The sequence below is a fragment of the Salminus brasiliensis genome, chromosome 20 (assembly GCF_030463535.1).
Source record: "Salminus brasiliensis chromosome 20, fSalBra1.hap2, whole genome shotgun sequence".
NCBI lineage: Eukaryota > Metazoa > Chordata > Actinopteri > Characiformes > Bryconidae > Salminus > Salminus brasiliensis.
This window is the reverse complement of record NC_132897.1, coordinates 1330625-1343850: the sequence shown is the minus strand read 5'-3', so window position 1 is coordinate 1343850 and position 13226 is coordinate 1330625. Positions and strand designations below refer to the sequence as shown.

The window sequence follows — 13226 nt, the reverse complement described above, 5'->3', positions numbered from 1 at the left end:
TAACTCTGTCTCTTTACCTTCTCTGAGTAAATGGTCACCTACTCATCCAGCCCGACCTGCTGAAAGATTGCCCACTGGGGTCCCCTCAACCTGTGTCAGACCAGCTGCCACCTATCAGTCTTACCACCAGGCTCCCCCACCACCACCACCCGTGTCAGACCAGCTGCACACCCTCCTACCACTGCTACCTGCCTAATATACCCATCATTCCTCTGACCATCACTGCCATGACTATATTCAGCTATTCTACACCATAATTATTATATTATGATTATGAATATGTTGCACACCTGATCAATTCAACAGTTTAGGTGGTTTGGTAACTTTTATCAATAATTTATAAATAATTCTGATCAGAGGAGGACGGGTTGGGTCTCTTTTGTGAGTCTTGGTTCCTCCCAAGGTTTCTTCCTCCAGCTCTGAGGGAGGTTCTCCTGCATGGGGGTCTTTAGCTGCTCACCGGGGGTCTTCGATTTTCATGTCTTTTATGTTGTTGATTTCGTCTTTTTAGTAATTTACTAATTACTGATTGTCTAAAGCTGCTTTGTGACAACCGCCGTTGTAAAAAGCTATACAAATAAATAATCCTGAAAATCATGAAGGTTTGATGAAATATAACATTAATTTATTGATATTTTAGATGCTATGTCATGTTGGTCAATGCGGACATTGGTCATGTATTGATGATAAATTATTAAAAGAAAATGATGTTACTGATTAAGAAACAGTGTTTTCTCATATCTCATGTCAATAAAATGACTAACATACTTACATACTGCATCTCATTAACTGTAGAATGGCTTATTTAATTAATCAACATTAATCAACTTGTATAATATTCATCAGATTTGAGTTCAGAAAAATATGAAGATATGAAGATCAAATGGTTTCAATTTCAGTCTTTTGTTCACATGAGGTCACTCATTCTAACACAACAACAGGAAATCTAATTTGACTGCAGCCCCTTTAAGGTGGAACACTCAGCCACTACAGGCCGACCGTGGACAGCAGCAGTTCCTCTGGACTTCCAGTGGAGATGAAGGAGGAAAACATCCCTGAAATGAACCTCCGTCAGTTTTATTCATGATGAAACTTTTTATAATAACGTCTGAATATGAAAATCCTGTAAAATAGAAGTATATTAATGCACATTTCTGACATTTCTCCCCAAAACAGAGCCTCAGCATGAATCTTTCAGCTACGCTTTCAGTAAACAGACTCTCTCCCCTGCAGGACGAGCTGCACTCTGCATTGTAAATGTGCTCTCTGTATGTAAATCACTTTCTTTTCACTGATGAATTTCAGACTGTGGTGAAGAACTCTGGACGCCAGGGTTTTAAGAAACATGCATATTTATTTGCAGTCAGAACACATTAAATAAAACTAGAAACGTACTTCACTTTTACAAAAGATAGATTATGTCCCATTTAAAGTCCAAAATAACAATAATTTACTGTATAAATTAAAATCTCACTATTTTATTTACAATTTCATCAAAACATCTCTTTTCCCCACTGTTTCTTTTATTTTGTCCCTGAAAGTGCCCTCTTCAGATCCTGTAGGGATTCTCACGCTGCTTTTTGGAAAAGTCAGACGTACAGTGTCTGTTTGCTGTACAGTGATGTACGGTGTTGTCTGTTTTCTGTAAGGTGATGTACGGTGTTGACTGTTAGCTGTACAGTGATGTACGGTGTTGTATTGGTGATGTACGGTGTTGTCTGTTTGCTGTACAGTGATGTACGGTGTTGCATTGGTGATGTATGGTGTTGTCTGTTTGCTGTACGGTGTTGTATTGGTGATGTACGGTGTTGTCTGTTTGCTGTACAGTGATGTACGGTGTTGTATTGGTGGTGTACGGTGTTGTCTGTTTGCTGTACAGTGGTGTATGGTGTTGTATTGGTGATGTACGGTGTTGACTGTTTGCTGTACAGTGATGTACAGTGTTGTCGGTTTGCTGTACAAGGATGTACAGTATTGTATTTGTGATGTATGGTGCTGTCTGTTTGTTGTAGGGTGATGTACGGTGTTGTATTTGTGATGTACGGTGTTGACTGTTTGCTGTACAGTGATGTACAGTGTTGTCGGTTTGCTGTACAAGGATGTACAGTATTGTATTTGTGATGTATGGTGCTGTCTGTTTGTTGTAAGGTGATGTACGGTGTTGTATTGGTGATGTACGGTGTTGTCTGTTTGCTGTATAGTGATGTATGGTGTTGTATTTGTGATGTACGGTGTTGTCTGTTTGCTGTACAAGGATGTACAGTATTGTATTTGTGATGTATGGTGCTGTCTGTTTGTTGTAAGGTGATGTACGGTGTTGTATTGGTGATGTACGGTGTTGTCTGTTTGCTGTATAGTGATGTATGGTGTTGTATTTGTGATGTACGGTGTTGTCTGTTTGCTGTACAAGGATGTACAGTGTTGTATTTGTGATGTATGGTGTTGTCTGTTTTCTGTAAGGTGATGTACGGTGTTGACTGTTTGCTGTACAGTGAAGTGTGGTGTTGTATTGGTGGTGTACGGTGTTGTCTGTTATAAAGTCATGTATACGTTGTTGTAGTGGTGATAAACTGTCTCGCACCCTGTTGTACGGTGTTGTTTGCTGCACAGTGATGTTCAGCACTGTACCGTGTTGTATGGCGCTGTAAGGAAATACACAGTGTTCTGTGGTTATGTACAGTGTTGTATGGTTGTATGGTGTGGCATGTTTGCTGTACAGTGTTGGAGAAGTTATGATGTATGCAGATGGAGGTTGTGAGCTGCAGTTGGTGCTCTGCTGAATTCTCGAAATCCTCCATTCTTCATTATTCATTCCGTCCTGCAGATGTGACCCTGTTAATGTGAGCTGTCAGTTTGGGTTTATTTCTCTGTGACTGGATAAGCTTGTATGTTCCTCTCTCTCTTTGTGACTGGAAGTGATGTGTGTGTGTGTGTGTGTGTGTGTGTGTGTGTGTGTGTGTGTGAGACGGGAGTACAGCTTGGCTCTGATGTTTTGGGGCAGTAATTATCGCAGACACACAGGAAGAAGCAGATTGTTACTGGAAGCCCGAGAGTGACCGGGGGAAGCTGGGGGTCAGCTTACTGAACAGCCTTTTGATCAGTCTTTGGTCGCTCGTCTCTGACTCATCTCTACTTTCTCTCAGCTGTACACACACTCAGCATTTCCTGAACACAGTTCAGCTTCACAGACACAGATCAGAAAATAACACAAAAGTAAATATGAAGCTGGACGTGGAGAACAACAGCTGAAGAGTACATTATTAATATTATTAATATTATTATTATTATGTCAAACAAAACATAAAACCCCACAATTTAAAGCCTTAAAATCAGAAAAAACAAGGTTTGAGACTGTTATTATTATTATTATTAATAATATAGTTGTTTGATGGATGAACATGTGTTCAATGAGTTTAGCTTTATAGAAATGAATCGATCAAACAAAACATGAGAAATAAATTGGTCAAAGAGTGAGTTTCCATTATTATTAATATTAATAATAATAACAATAATAATAATAAAACCCACTGCATTATCTCAGATACAAAGAGTTCAGTCAGAAATGCTAACATGGCTAACAGTGGGTAAAAGTCACCAGTCACCAATTAGCATTATGCTAATGAGATGCTAAGCTGTTTGGGTGGGGTTTCCCGAAGCCATCAAACCTCAAAGATGATTTGTAAATAGTAGAGCGAGCATCACACTGAACTCTCTCTCTACCAGTTATGATGACAGGGGTCTTCTCCTAATCACTGTTAGCCATGTTAGCATATTTGAGCTGCTTCACAGAATAAAAGCGTTGTTCTGTCGGTAAACTGAGTCACCCTGCTTCACATTCTGACATTATCCATCATCCATCACATGGGTCCTTCCTGTTGACCGACACGCTTCCACAAAAGAGCCCCTGATCGAGCAGATTACTGCCACGTGATTCAGGCATGCTAACTTATAAACAGCATTTTTCTTGTTGCGTTAAAATTTAGAAGGATCAATTTATATTTATATATTATTATTCAATTAAAAAGATTTCATAATATCCAAAGTAAAGTGTTAACACTAAATTACAACATAATAATAATTTAGTATTTTAAAAAAATGTATAAATTATAAAACAGTATAATTATAATAAAATATTTAATGCAACAAGTTTTATGCAACTTTCATAAGTTAAAGCTTTTATTATTATTTATAGTGTAAACTTGCCACATTACTGGATATAAATGCTAAGAATGTGGGGATGGAAGGTGCAGAACTGCGCCACCTGCTGGCTAGCTTTAAAACATTAAAAAAACAAAATTATTATAAATCTGAACTACAAAGCTAAATTGATGCCAGTGCTGTTGTTAAGGGATTTATCATAGTGACATCATCAGCATTATTTTGATGTTTGGGGTAAAACGTCCTTCTGCTACTGGATGATGGACTCGGGGGGGCTATGCTGTACCACCTGTGATGAGCGTAATGAGCATCACATCCCATTCATTATTAACCTATGACTTGGACACAGACAGCAGGGGGCGCTCTGACTACTGTCCTTCTGACCTTTCTGACGAATGTACACTATATGTCCAAATGTTTGTGGACACCCTTTCTAATGAATGCATTCGGTTACTTTAAGTTGCATCCATTGTTGACACAGATGTGCAAATGCACACACAGCTTGTCTAGTCCCTGTAGAGAAGAAGTACTGCCAATAGAATAGGACTCTCTGGAGCAGAGTTGGGGAGTTGGGGATGAGATGGGGTGGTGATCATCCTGGATAATATCCTGGAACCTCACTTATGCTGCTGTGGCTGAATGCAATCAAATCCTTCGAAATATGGAGCTTCAAAATGTAACTATTAACGAACAAGTGTCCCAATACTTTTGTCCATATAGTGTATATTCTGATTTGGTGGCCAGTAACTCACTGGTCCTTTGGCTGGACTCATTACTGCCCACATAGCTTTTCGCAAATGTCACGGTCGTGAAGTAGTACGTTCCCTCCTGTTAAATGGAGCTTAGCTGTGAGCATGTGTGTATGATTAAAGCGATAGTTTAGCAAAAGCTGCCTCAATCCCCCTCAGTCCCCCTCCACAACCCCAAATGTAGCTGACCAGCTTGGGCAGGTTTGGTGCTTCTAGTTTTTCACTGGAGCTACAAAGCTAACGTAGCTAACAAGTAATAGAAACCCAAAGGGAAACTCCACCAAGTTCTTGTTTACAGTGGTGGTGAATGGAAGCAGGCATCGGTCGCCATGACTACAACATAGATACAGCCCATAATTTATTTACTATCCAAACCCACCGGTGAAGCTACAACACGAGTCTTCTGAGTTTTATATGGATGATGATGATGATGATGATGATGATGAAGGTAAAATAGTGAATAGAGAATCTCCACTAATGCAGTTCTCTTTAGGGACTACTTTCTGTAGCTGCACTACACCCTGCAGCATGTATCCCTCCACCATTTTAATGATCTGGGTTTAAAAGCAGGTTCTAGAGCCGAGCTCTTCTCAGAACTCTGGTAGAACCGTGTCTCAGGCATCAGGCAGCGTCTTCATCACCATTAGGTGAAGAACTTTCTGTGAGGAGCTTTTATTATTAGAGCTTCAGACGTCTGCTTCCCTTCACCTCCACTGTAGAACACTGTGTTCTGACTGGGGGAGGTTATCTAGAACCTATAGTGTTTCACACCAAACCCACCGATCCCAGAGAACCAGAGAGCTGTGGAATTATGCCCAGCACACACTCCAGTGGAGCTGCAGTGCTAAAAGTAAAGACACCAGACCCGAGTGGCTGAGTGAACCCGATCCACGGCTCTGAAGCTGGGCCTGTGTGAAGAGCAGCAGTGCTGAAGGTGAGCGTCGGGAGGGAGCAGAGTGTTGTTTTGGAGGACCCCGGCTGTGGTGCGGTGATGAATCTGCGTTGGTTTTCATCAGGAAAGTTGCTCAATGTGGAACACGACACGCTCAGAGGCCTCTCTGCGGAACCCAGCGGAACCACACGCTCAGAATGGAGCTGCTTTTCGCACGGAAATGAAAGAGAGGGAAAGAAAGTCTATTGTGTTTATCCAACCTCATTTCTAAACACTACGCTAACGAAGATTAAAGACAGTTATGGCGCTAAAGACACGCCGACAGCTCCGGGAAAAAAACACCCCGCGGTTTCCCAACCCTTAAGGCACTTACAGACGCGAGGAAGACGAAAACACACAGATCAGAACCCACGAATAGAAAACAAGAAAAATACTGAGGAACCGTTTGAAGAGGCTCCAAGCGGAATCCGGAGCGTCAGCCTTTAAATTCTCGTAGACTTTAGATTCACCTCCAGACACGCAGTCTGTGATCGTCGTCTCATTCGGCGAGGTTTCGCCAGTCCCTTGTAGAAGCGAACCTGCTCTATTTGAGCCGCTTGTCCTCCGCTGCTCCACAGCGGTCACTCTGTTCACTCACAAAGGGGCGACCTACATACGCGACGGCGAGAAAGGACCGAAACACTCGCGTTTCTGTCTCCGAGGAGAGCTGATTGTCTGCTGGGGCGTTTCGTGTTTCAGTGAGTTTGTTCAGTAAGACACAGTAAGACCCTCTGATTCTTATCAAGGGGTGTTTTTTTTTGGGTCCAGAACAAATGGTGTCCTTTCTTACCGACTTTAGTTAAAAAAAAATAATAATAAAAATAATAATAATAATAATAAAGCAGCGATTAAACCCGTTCTGTCCTTTTCTCCACTGCTCGGTGATGTTTGTAAGTGTTTCTGTGTCCAAAACCAAAAAAAAAAAAAGAAAAACTGCTGCAAAAAGACCCGACTTGTCCTTTTTTTCCCACCGCCTGACATTTGTTTGTCTTTCTGTGCAGCAGAAAAGAGAAAAACCCTCCCTCTCCGCAGCTCGGTGACGCTTGTTATTGTTTATGTGTCCAAAATTGCAAACAAAACAGCTCCAACGTTCCTTTTTCTCGTGTTTGGGAACTTTTTGTGGTCTTTAAGTGCAAAAAAAAAAAAGCTGAAAAACTGCCTTTTTTATTTCTGCTGCCCGGTCACCTGTGGGGTAGTGGCCGGTGATGCTCCCTTATTGTCCACCGAAGGCCACACCCCCCCTGACCTGCCTCCACCAATCAGATTCCCTTTGGATTCACCGCCTCCCGATTGTCCGATTATCCGATAATCGCGGGCTGGCGGTAATTTCGGTGGCCGAATGGCGTCCTGCCTAGCTTAGCTTAGCTTTTCTGTGCAGTTCCTCAGCAAGTGCTGGACCGTACTGTTGTAGGCCGGATCCCCGTCGGTGGGGGGCTTGCAGACCCGCAGTAAGGGTCAGTGTGAATGTGTGTAAGTCAGTCAGTGTATGTGTGTGTGTGTGTTCTGCAAAGGCCTACAGCAGCCGTAGAGTCCAGCAGAGGGGCGGCTAGTTGCCCACCAGCGGGCTGAGGTCACTGTGGTGGTTTTTCAGCTTCTTCTTGAAGAGGGAGATGGTAGATGGTCTGTAGAAAATGATCCAGGGCTCGGAGGAGGAGCTCTGGGCGCACGACTCTGACCCGCTGATGGAGGGGATGGTGGGAGATCTGAGAGAGAGAGAGAGAGTGAGCCAAGCCTGATTTTCATGTGGGCTAAAATTTGCCTTGTAAAATCTGAGCAACATGCAAAACCTCCACCAAACATAAAACAACAACAATAAATCAGCTCGGAGAGAAAGCAGCCAATCAGAGGTCGGCTCTGCTAAACAACCAACAGGAACCAACTTACACTGCTGCACACACACTGCAACAGACATTTGTTTTGGTTTGGTTACTATGGTGAGGTTGGACGGTTGCCATGCCATGGACTTGTTAAGTGGTTGTGCAGTGACTGCTATGGTACTCCAGGTGGTTGCTATGATGTTGCTAGATGGTCGCTTTTGACTTGTTTAGTGGATGTGCAGTGATTGCTATGGTATCGGTATCAAGAGTGGTTGCTAAGGTGTTGCTAGATGGTTGCTCTGGACTTGTTTAGTGGATTGCTATGGCATCCCAGGTGGTCGCTATGGTGAATTTAGGTGGTTGCTATGATGTTGCTGCATGGTGTTGTTATGACAGTCCAGGTGGGTGCAATACCGTTGGTAGATGGTTGCACAGTGGTTGCTATTATGTTGCAAGGTGGTTGCTATAGTGTCCCAGACAGTTACTATGGTGTTGCTACAGTGTTGCTGAATGGTTGCTGAATGTTATCCTCTGTGGTTGCTATGATGTTAAGGAAGTTGCTGTAAAATCTGGTGGTTGATATGGTGTTGCAAAGGGCTTGAGATAGCGTTGCTAGGTGGTTTCTATGGTACAGTAACCTTAATATTGTTGCTAACTGAATACCATTTAGTTTAAAAGATGATTAAACTATTAATTAAATATTAATATTACTAATACTAATAGTTATGACCCAAAATAATAAAATGCTCAATAATATACTGTACTGTATCATAGTCATATCAGACCATGTTAGTCTGGGTACTTACTTTACAGTGACGTGCAGGAGCAGCTTTGCCACCATGGCTAACACAGTTAGCGTTAGCAGGCCGGCGAGGGCGTAAATGGTCCACACTGTAAAACATTACAGAACAAATCCACTGTCATTATCTCACTGTCAGCGCACAGAGAGCCCTACTGTCACACACAATAATCACACTGTCAGCGTCAAAGCGCTCACGTCACGCTCACAAAAGACCGACTGACAGGAGCAGCTCGAGAGCGATTAAAATGACTGATGATTCACAAACCGGATTAATACAGAAGAAGAAGAAGAAGAAGGGAGAACAGTGAAAGAACATAAAAGGATAAAATTAGACAAAAAAGAAAAAATAAATGTTCGTCACTGTTCTCTACCCACACCTACTTCATCTGAATCATAGCTCATATTAAAAACATTGTTTGGACTAATATCTCCTATTCTAGTGTATAGGAGTGTTTATTGAGGTGTTTATGGGCTTATATCTCCTATTCTAGTGTATAGGAGTGTTTATTGAGGGTGTTTATGGACTAATATCTCCTATTCTAGTGTATAGGAGTGTTTATTGAGGGTGTTTATGGACTAATATCTCATATTCTAGTGTATACGAGTATTTATTGAGGGTGTTTATGGACTAATATCTTCTATTCTAGTGTACAGGAGTGTTTATTGAGGTGTTTATGGACTAATAGCTCCTATTCTAGTGTATAGGAGTGTTTATTGAGGTGTTTTTGGGCTTATATCTCCTATTCTAGTGTATAGGAGTGTTTATTGAGGGTGTTTATGGACTAATATCTCCTATTCTAGTGTATACGAGTATTTATTGAGGGTGTTTATGGACTAATATCTCATATTCTAGTGTATACGAGTATTTATTGAGGGTGTTTATGGACTAATATCTTCTATTCTAGTGTATATGAGTGTTTATTGAGGGTGTTTATTGGCTAATATCTCCTATTCTAGTGTACAGGAGTGTTTATTGAGGGTGTTTATGGACTAATATCTCCTATTCTAGTGTATAGGAGTGTTTATTGAGGTGTTTATGGGCTAATATCTCCTATTCTAGTGTATAGGAGTGTTTATTGAGGGTGTTTATGGACTAATATCTCCTATTCTAGTGTATACGAGTATTTATTGAGGGTGTTTATGGACTAATATCTCATATTCTAGTGTATACGAGTATTTATTGAGGGTGTTTATGGACTAATATCTTCTATTCTAGTGTATATGAGTGTTTATTGAGGGTGTTTATTGGCTAATATCTCCTATTCTAGTGTACAGGAGTGTTTATTGAGGTGTTTATGGACTAATAGCTCCTATTCTAGTGTATAGGAGTGTTTATTGAGGTGTTTTTGGGCTTATATCTCCTATTCTAGTGTATAGGAGTGTTTATTGAGGGTGTTTATGGGCTAATATCTCCTTTTCTAGTGTATAGGAGTGTTTATTGAGGGTGTTTATGGACTAATATCTCCTATTCTAGTGTATAGGAGTGTTTATTGAGGGTGTTTATGGACTAATATCTCCTATTCTAGTGTATAGGAGTGTTTATTGAGGTGTTTATGGGCTAATATCTCCTATTCTAGTGTATAGGAGTGTTTATTGAGGGTGTTTATGGACTAATATCTTCTATTCTAGTGTATATGAGTGTTTATTGAGGGTGTTTATAGACTAATATCTCCTATTCTAGTGTATAGGAGCGTTTAAACCAGAGAATAAGAAGCTACATACTGGTACTGTGGCCCGTGGTCCGGCCGCGCCCGAGCCACTGACCTGGCATGTCACTGTCCGGTTTTCCAGGGCTAGACGTGATCACAAGGACATGGGAGGATTTCTCATTCTGGCTGGTGTTGAATTTCTCTGTAGTGCTTCCAGGCCGTGGTTCTATGGTGCTGGTGGCTTCTTCGTCATCCTCATCCTCATCCTCAACAGCTCTGCTGTCCTGCAGTCTGAAAGCTGGAGGAAAAAAAAAAACATGTTAAAGCTCTAATGACAACCTACAGCAGTTAAGCCCCACCCATTCAGCCTATAGCAGTTTAGCCCCACCCTTTCATCATTAGCTCTGCCCATTCAGCCTACATCACTTTAGTTCCACTCAGCCTACAGCAGGCTTCAGTCACAGTTCAGAGTCCAAGGTAAAGCCAGTTCGGGTTCTACACACTGATATGAATGCAAAGTGTGTGTGTGTGTGTGTGTGTGTGTCATCAAGAGTTTGTGAGCTCAACGAAAACCAATTTATTTCTCTGACCTTTTCTTCAGGCGAAACATTTCCCCTATTGCTCCTCTCTCTCTCATCCCGCTCTCCCCGCTGTCAGACTTCCCAAACACACACACACACACACACACACACACACACACACACACACACACACACACACACACACAGAGCGGCTGCATGGCGGAGTGTGTTCTGTTGACCTGACACACTGGCTTTCACAGAGGAACAGTAGTGCAGGAAACACACTAACACACTGCGGCGTGTATCGGGCCGGTGCTGGTTTTTAACGTCACTCAGGCTAACACACACTGACCGTGTTTGGGTGAGTGTGTCTAAACACTTCAGTCCATAAACGACACGTTTTCACACAACATCTTTCAGACACCACAACACACACACACACACACACACACACACAGTACAGCTGGAGTTCCTCACGAACACTGAGGGGTGCACACCTAACACAGGGTCAATTGTAACCTGGATATTTATATAGTTAAACTGGTTCCAGTAGAACATGCTTTTGGTCATCTTGTCATGTTCCCATAGCAACGTCCTAGAATTCACTTCTGTATTATTTGAATCCCCTCTTGGTGGCGTAATAGAGCAGCGTTGTCAAGCAGATCAACAACTCACAGTGAGAGTTTAGCTTCCAAACATGGTGGAGGTAGTTTCACCCACGGTTACTATAACTCTTAGACGCTCTCACTGACCACTGACTTTATGTTTATTTGGGTTTATTATAATGTTATATAGAGTTAATTACAGGTAGACACTCTCACTGACCACTGACTTTATGTTTATTTGGGTTTATTCTAATGTTATATAGAGTTAATTACAGGTAGACGCTCTCACTGACCACTGACTTTATGTTTATTTGGGTTTATTCTAATGTTATATAGAGTTAATTACAGGTAGACACTCTCACTGACCACTGACTTTATGATTATTTGTGTTTATTCTAATGTTATATAGAGTTAATTACAGGTAGACACTCTCACTGACCACTGACTTTATGATTATTTGGGTTTATTCTAATGTTATATAGAGTTAATTACAGGTAGACACTCTCACTGACCACTGACTTTATGTTTGTTTGGGTTTAGTCTAATGAATTCTAATAGAATTACGCATAATCAGTATCCATATTACAAATAATATCATGACTGTATTTTCACTATTGATAAACGTTCCATCAGAACCGGTGATTCTGTGACTCAGAGTCACCTCACATACCTCATAAATATGCTAAACAGCGACAGATTAATTATTGATAAAGTGCCACACTTCCAATATCTGAGCAGAGAAAGTTCCAGAAATGGCCCAGGGTGGAATTTCAATATTTAATACCTCCACTCCAGGGGCAGCTGGGCTTCCTTTCGGTACACTGCTCTTCAAAAGTTTGTGGACACTTAGCTTCTTAAGATGTTTCTAAAATAAATGCTCATGTTTCTTTTTGCAGATTTCAGTAACTGCTAATTCTGACAGTCATGAATTATTACACTGATAAACTAAACTATATGGACAGAAGTATTGGGACACCTGCTTGTTCACTGTTTTATTTTTCTGAAATCAAGGGAACTAAAAGAGCTGATCCTGCTTCTGTTGGAGTAACTGTCTGTACTGTCCAGAGAAGAAGACTTTCTACTAGACTTCGGAGGGGCATTGCTGTGAGGATTTGATTGCATTCAGCAACAAGAGCGTTAGTGAGGTCAGGATGTTGGATGATGGTCACCACCCCACCTCATCATCCCCAACTCATCCTAAAAGTACTGGATGGAGCTCCTCCACCATCATTCCAGAGAACACAGTTCTTCCACTACTCCACAGCTCGTCAATGCTGGGGGGCTTTACACCCCACTTCTAGCCCACAGTCTGGGTTTGAGGACAGCGAGCGTTGGACTCTGCTGTTCGGACACCCAGGGGAAGTTCGTTCCCACCACTCCGGTGCAGGACAGTAAAAAGTCTGGACGCTCGTCTTCCGTGGATCTTAAAGGATGGCGGGTCGAGCCGAGTCATACTTGAAGCTGGAAGGGCTCTCGGTACTATGTAAGTAGTTAGTATTTGTAATTAGTACACAATTGGGACGCACCCTAGTTTTGTACAAGCTCAGGCTGCTCTCTATCTCTCCCTCTCTCTCTCTCTCGTTCTGCAGATAATTCCTGGTGGGCCGTATCCAGAGCTGTGGGCACATTTGTCTTTATGTAAATGTGTAATGGAGACAGGAAATGCCAGACTGCGCTTGCTAATGCAAATGAAGCACGGAGAGACTCTCTCTAATGGACTCTTAATGACGCTGCTGTTTCACCTGCGCTCGCCGTCTTCAGCTTTAACACACCTCCACTTTAATGCAAACACGGCCAGCGTTACAAATACACACCTCTGTCCATAAAACTACGTGTTAATCAGCCTTGATAAGAGATTTGACTGTAGGAGGTCATCTATTAGCACCCTGTTCTCTTCAATGCATTAAAACTATTCATTAATGGTTATTAGAAAATTAAAATCTACTTCCAGTAGCAGCTGCTAGGCTGTTACTGCAGGATGTGGCCACTAGGAT

General features: G+C 41.8%; 1 protein-coding gene across 1 annotated transcript in view; it reads right to left on the bottom strand.

Moving 5' to 3' along the window:
• Positions 1-1334: 1334 nt before the first annotated feature.
• Positions 1335-13226, bottom strand: part of kremen1 (kringle containing transmembrane protein 1) — a 73968-nt gene continuing 62076 nt past the window's right edge. Inside the window, 3 exon segments of the mRNA XM_072665272.1 lie at positions 1335-7541; positions 8462-8546; positions 10222-10404. Coding sequence (XP_072521373.1) covers positions 7385-7541; positions 8462-8546; positions 10222-10404 — 425 coding nt within the window. The 3' untranslated portion in view covers positions 1335-7384.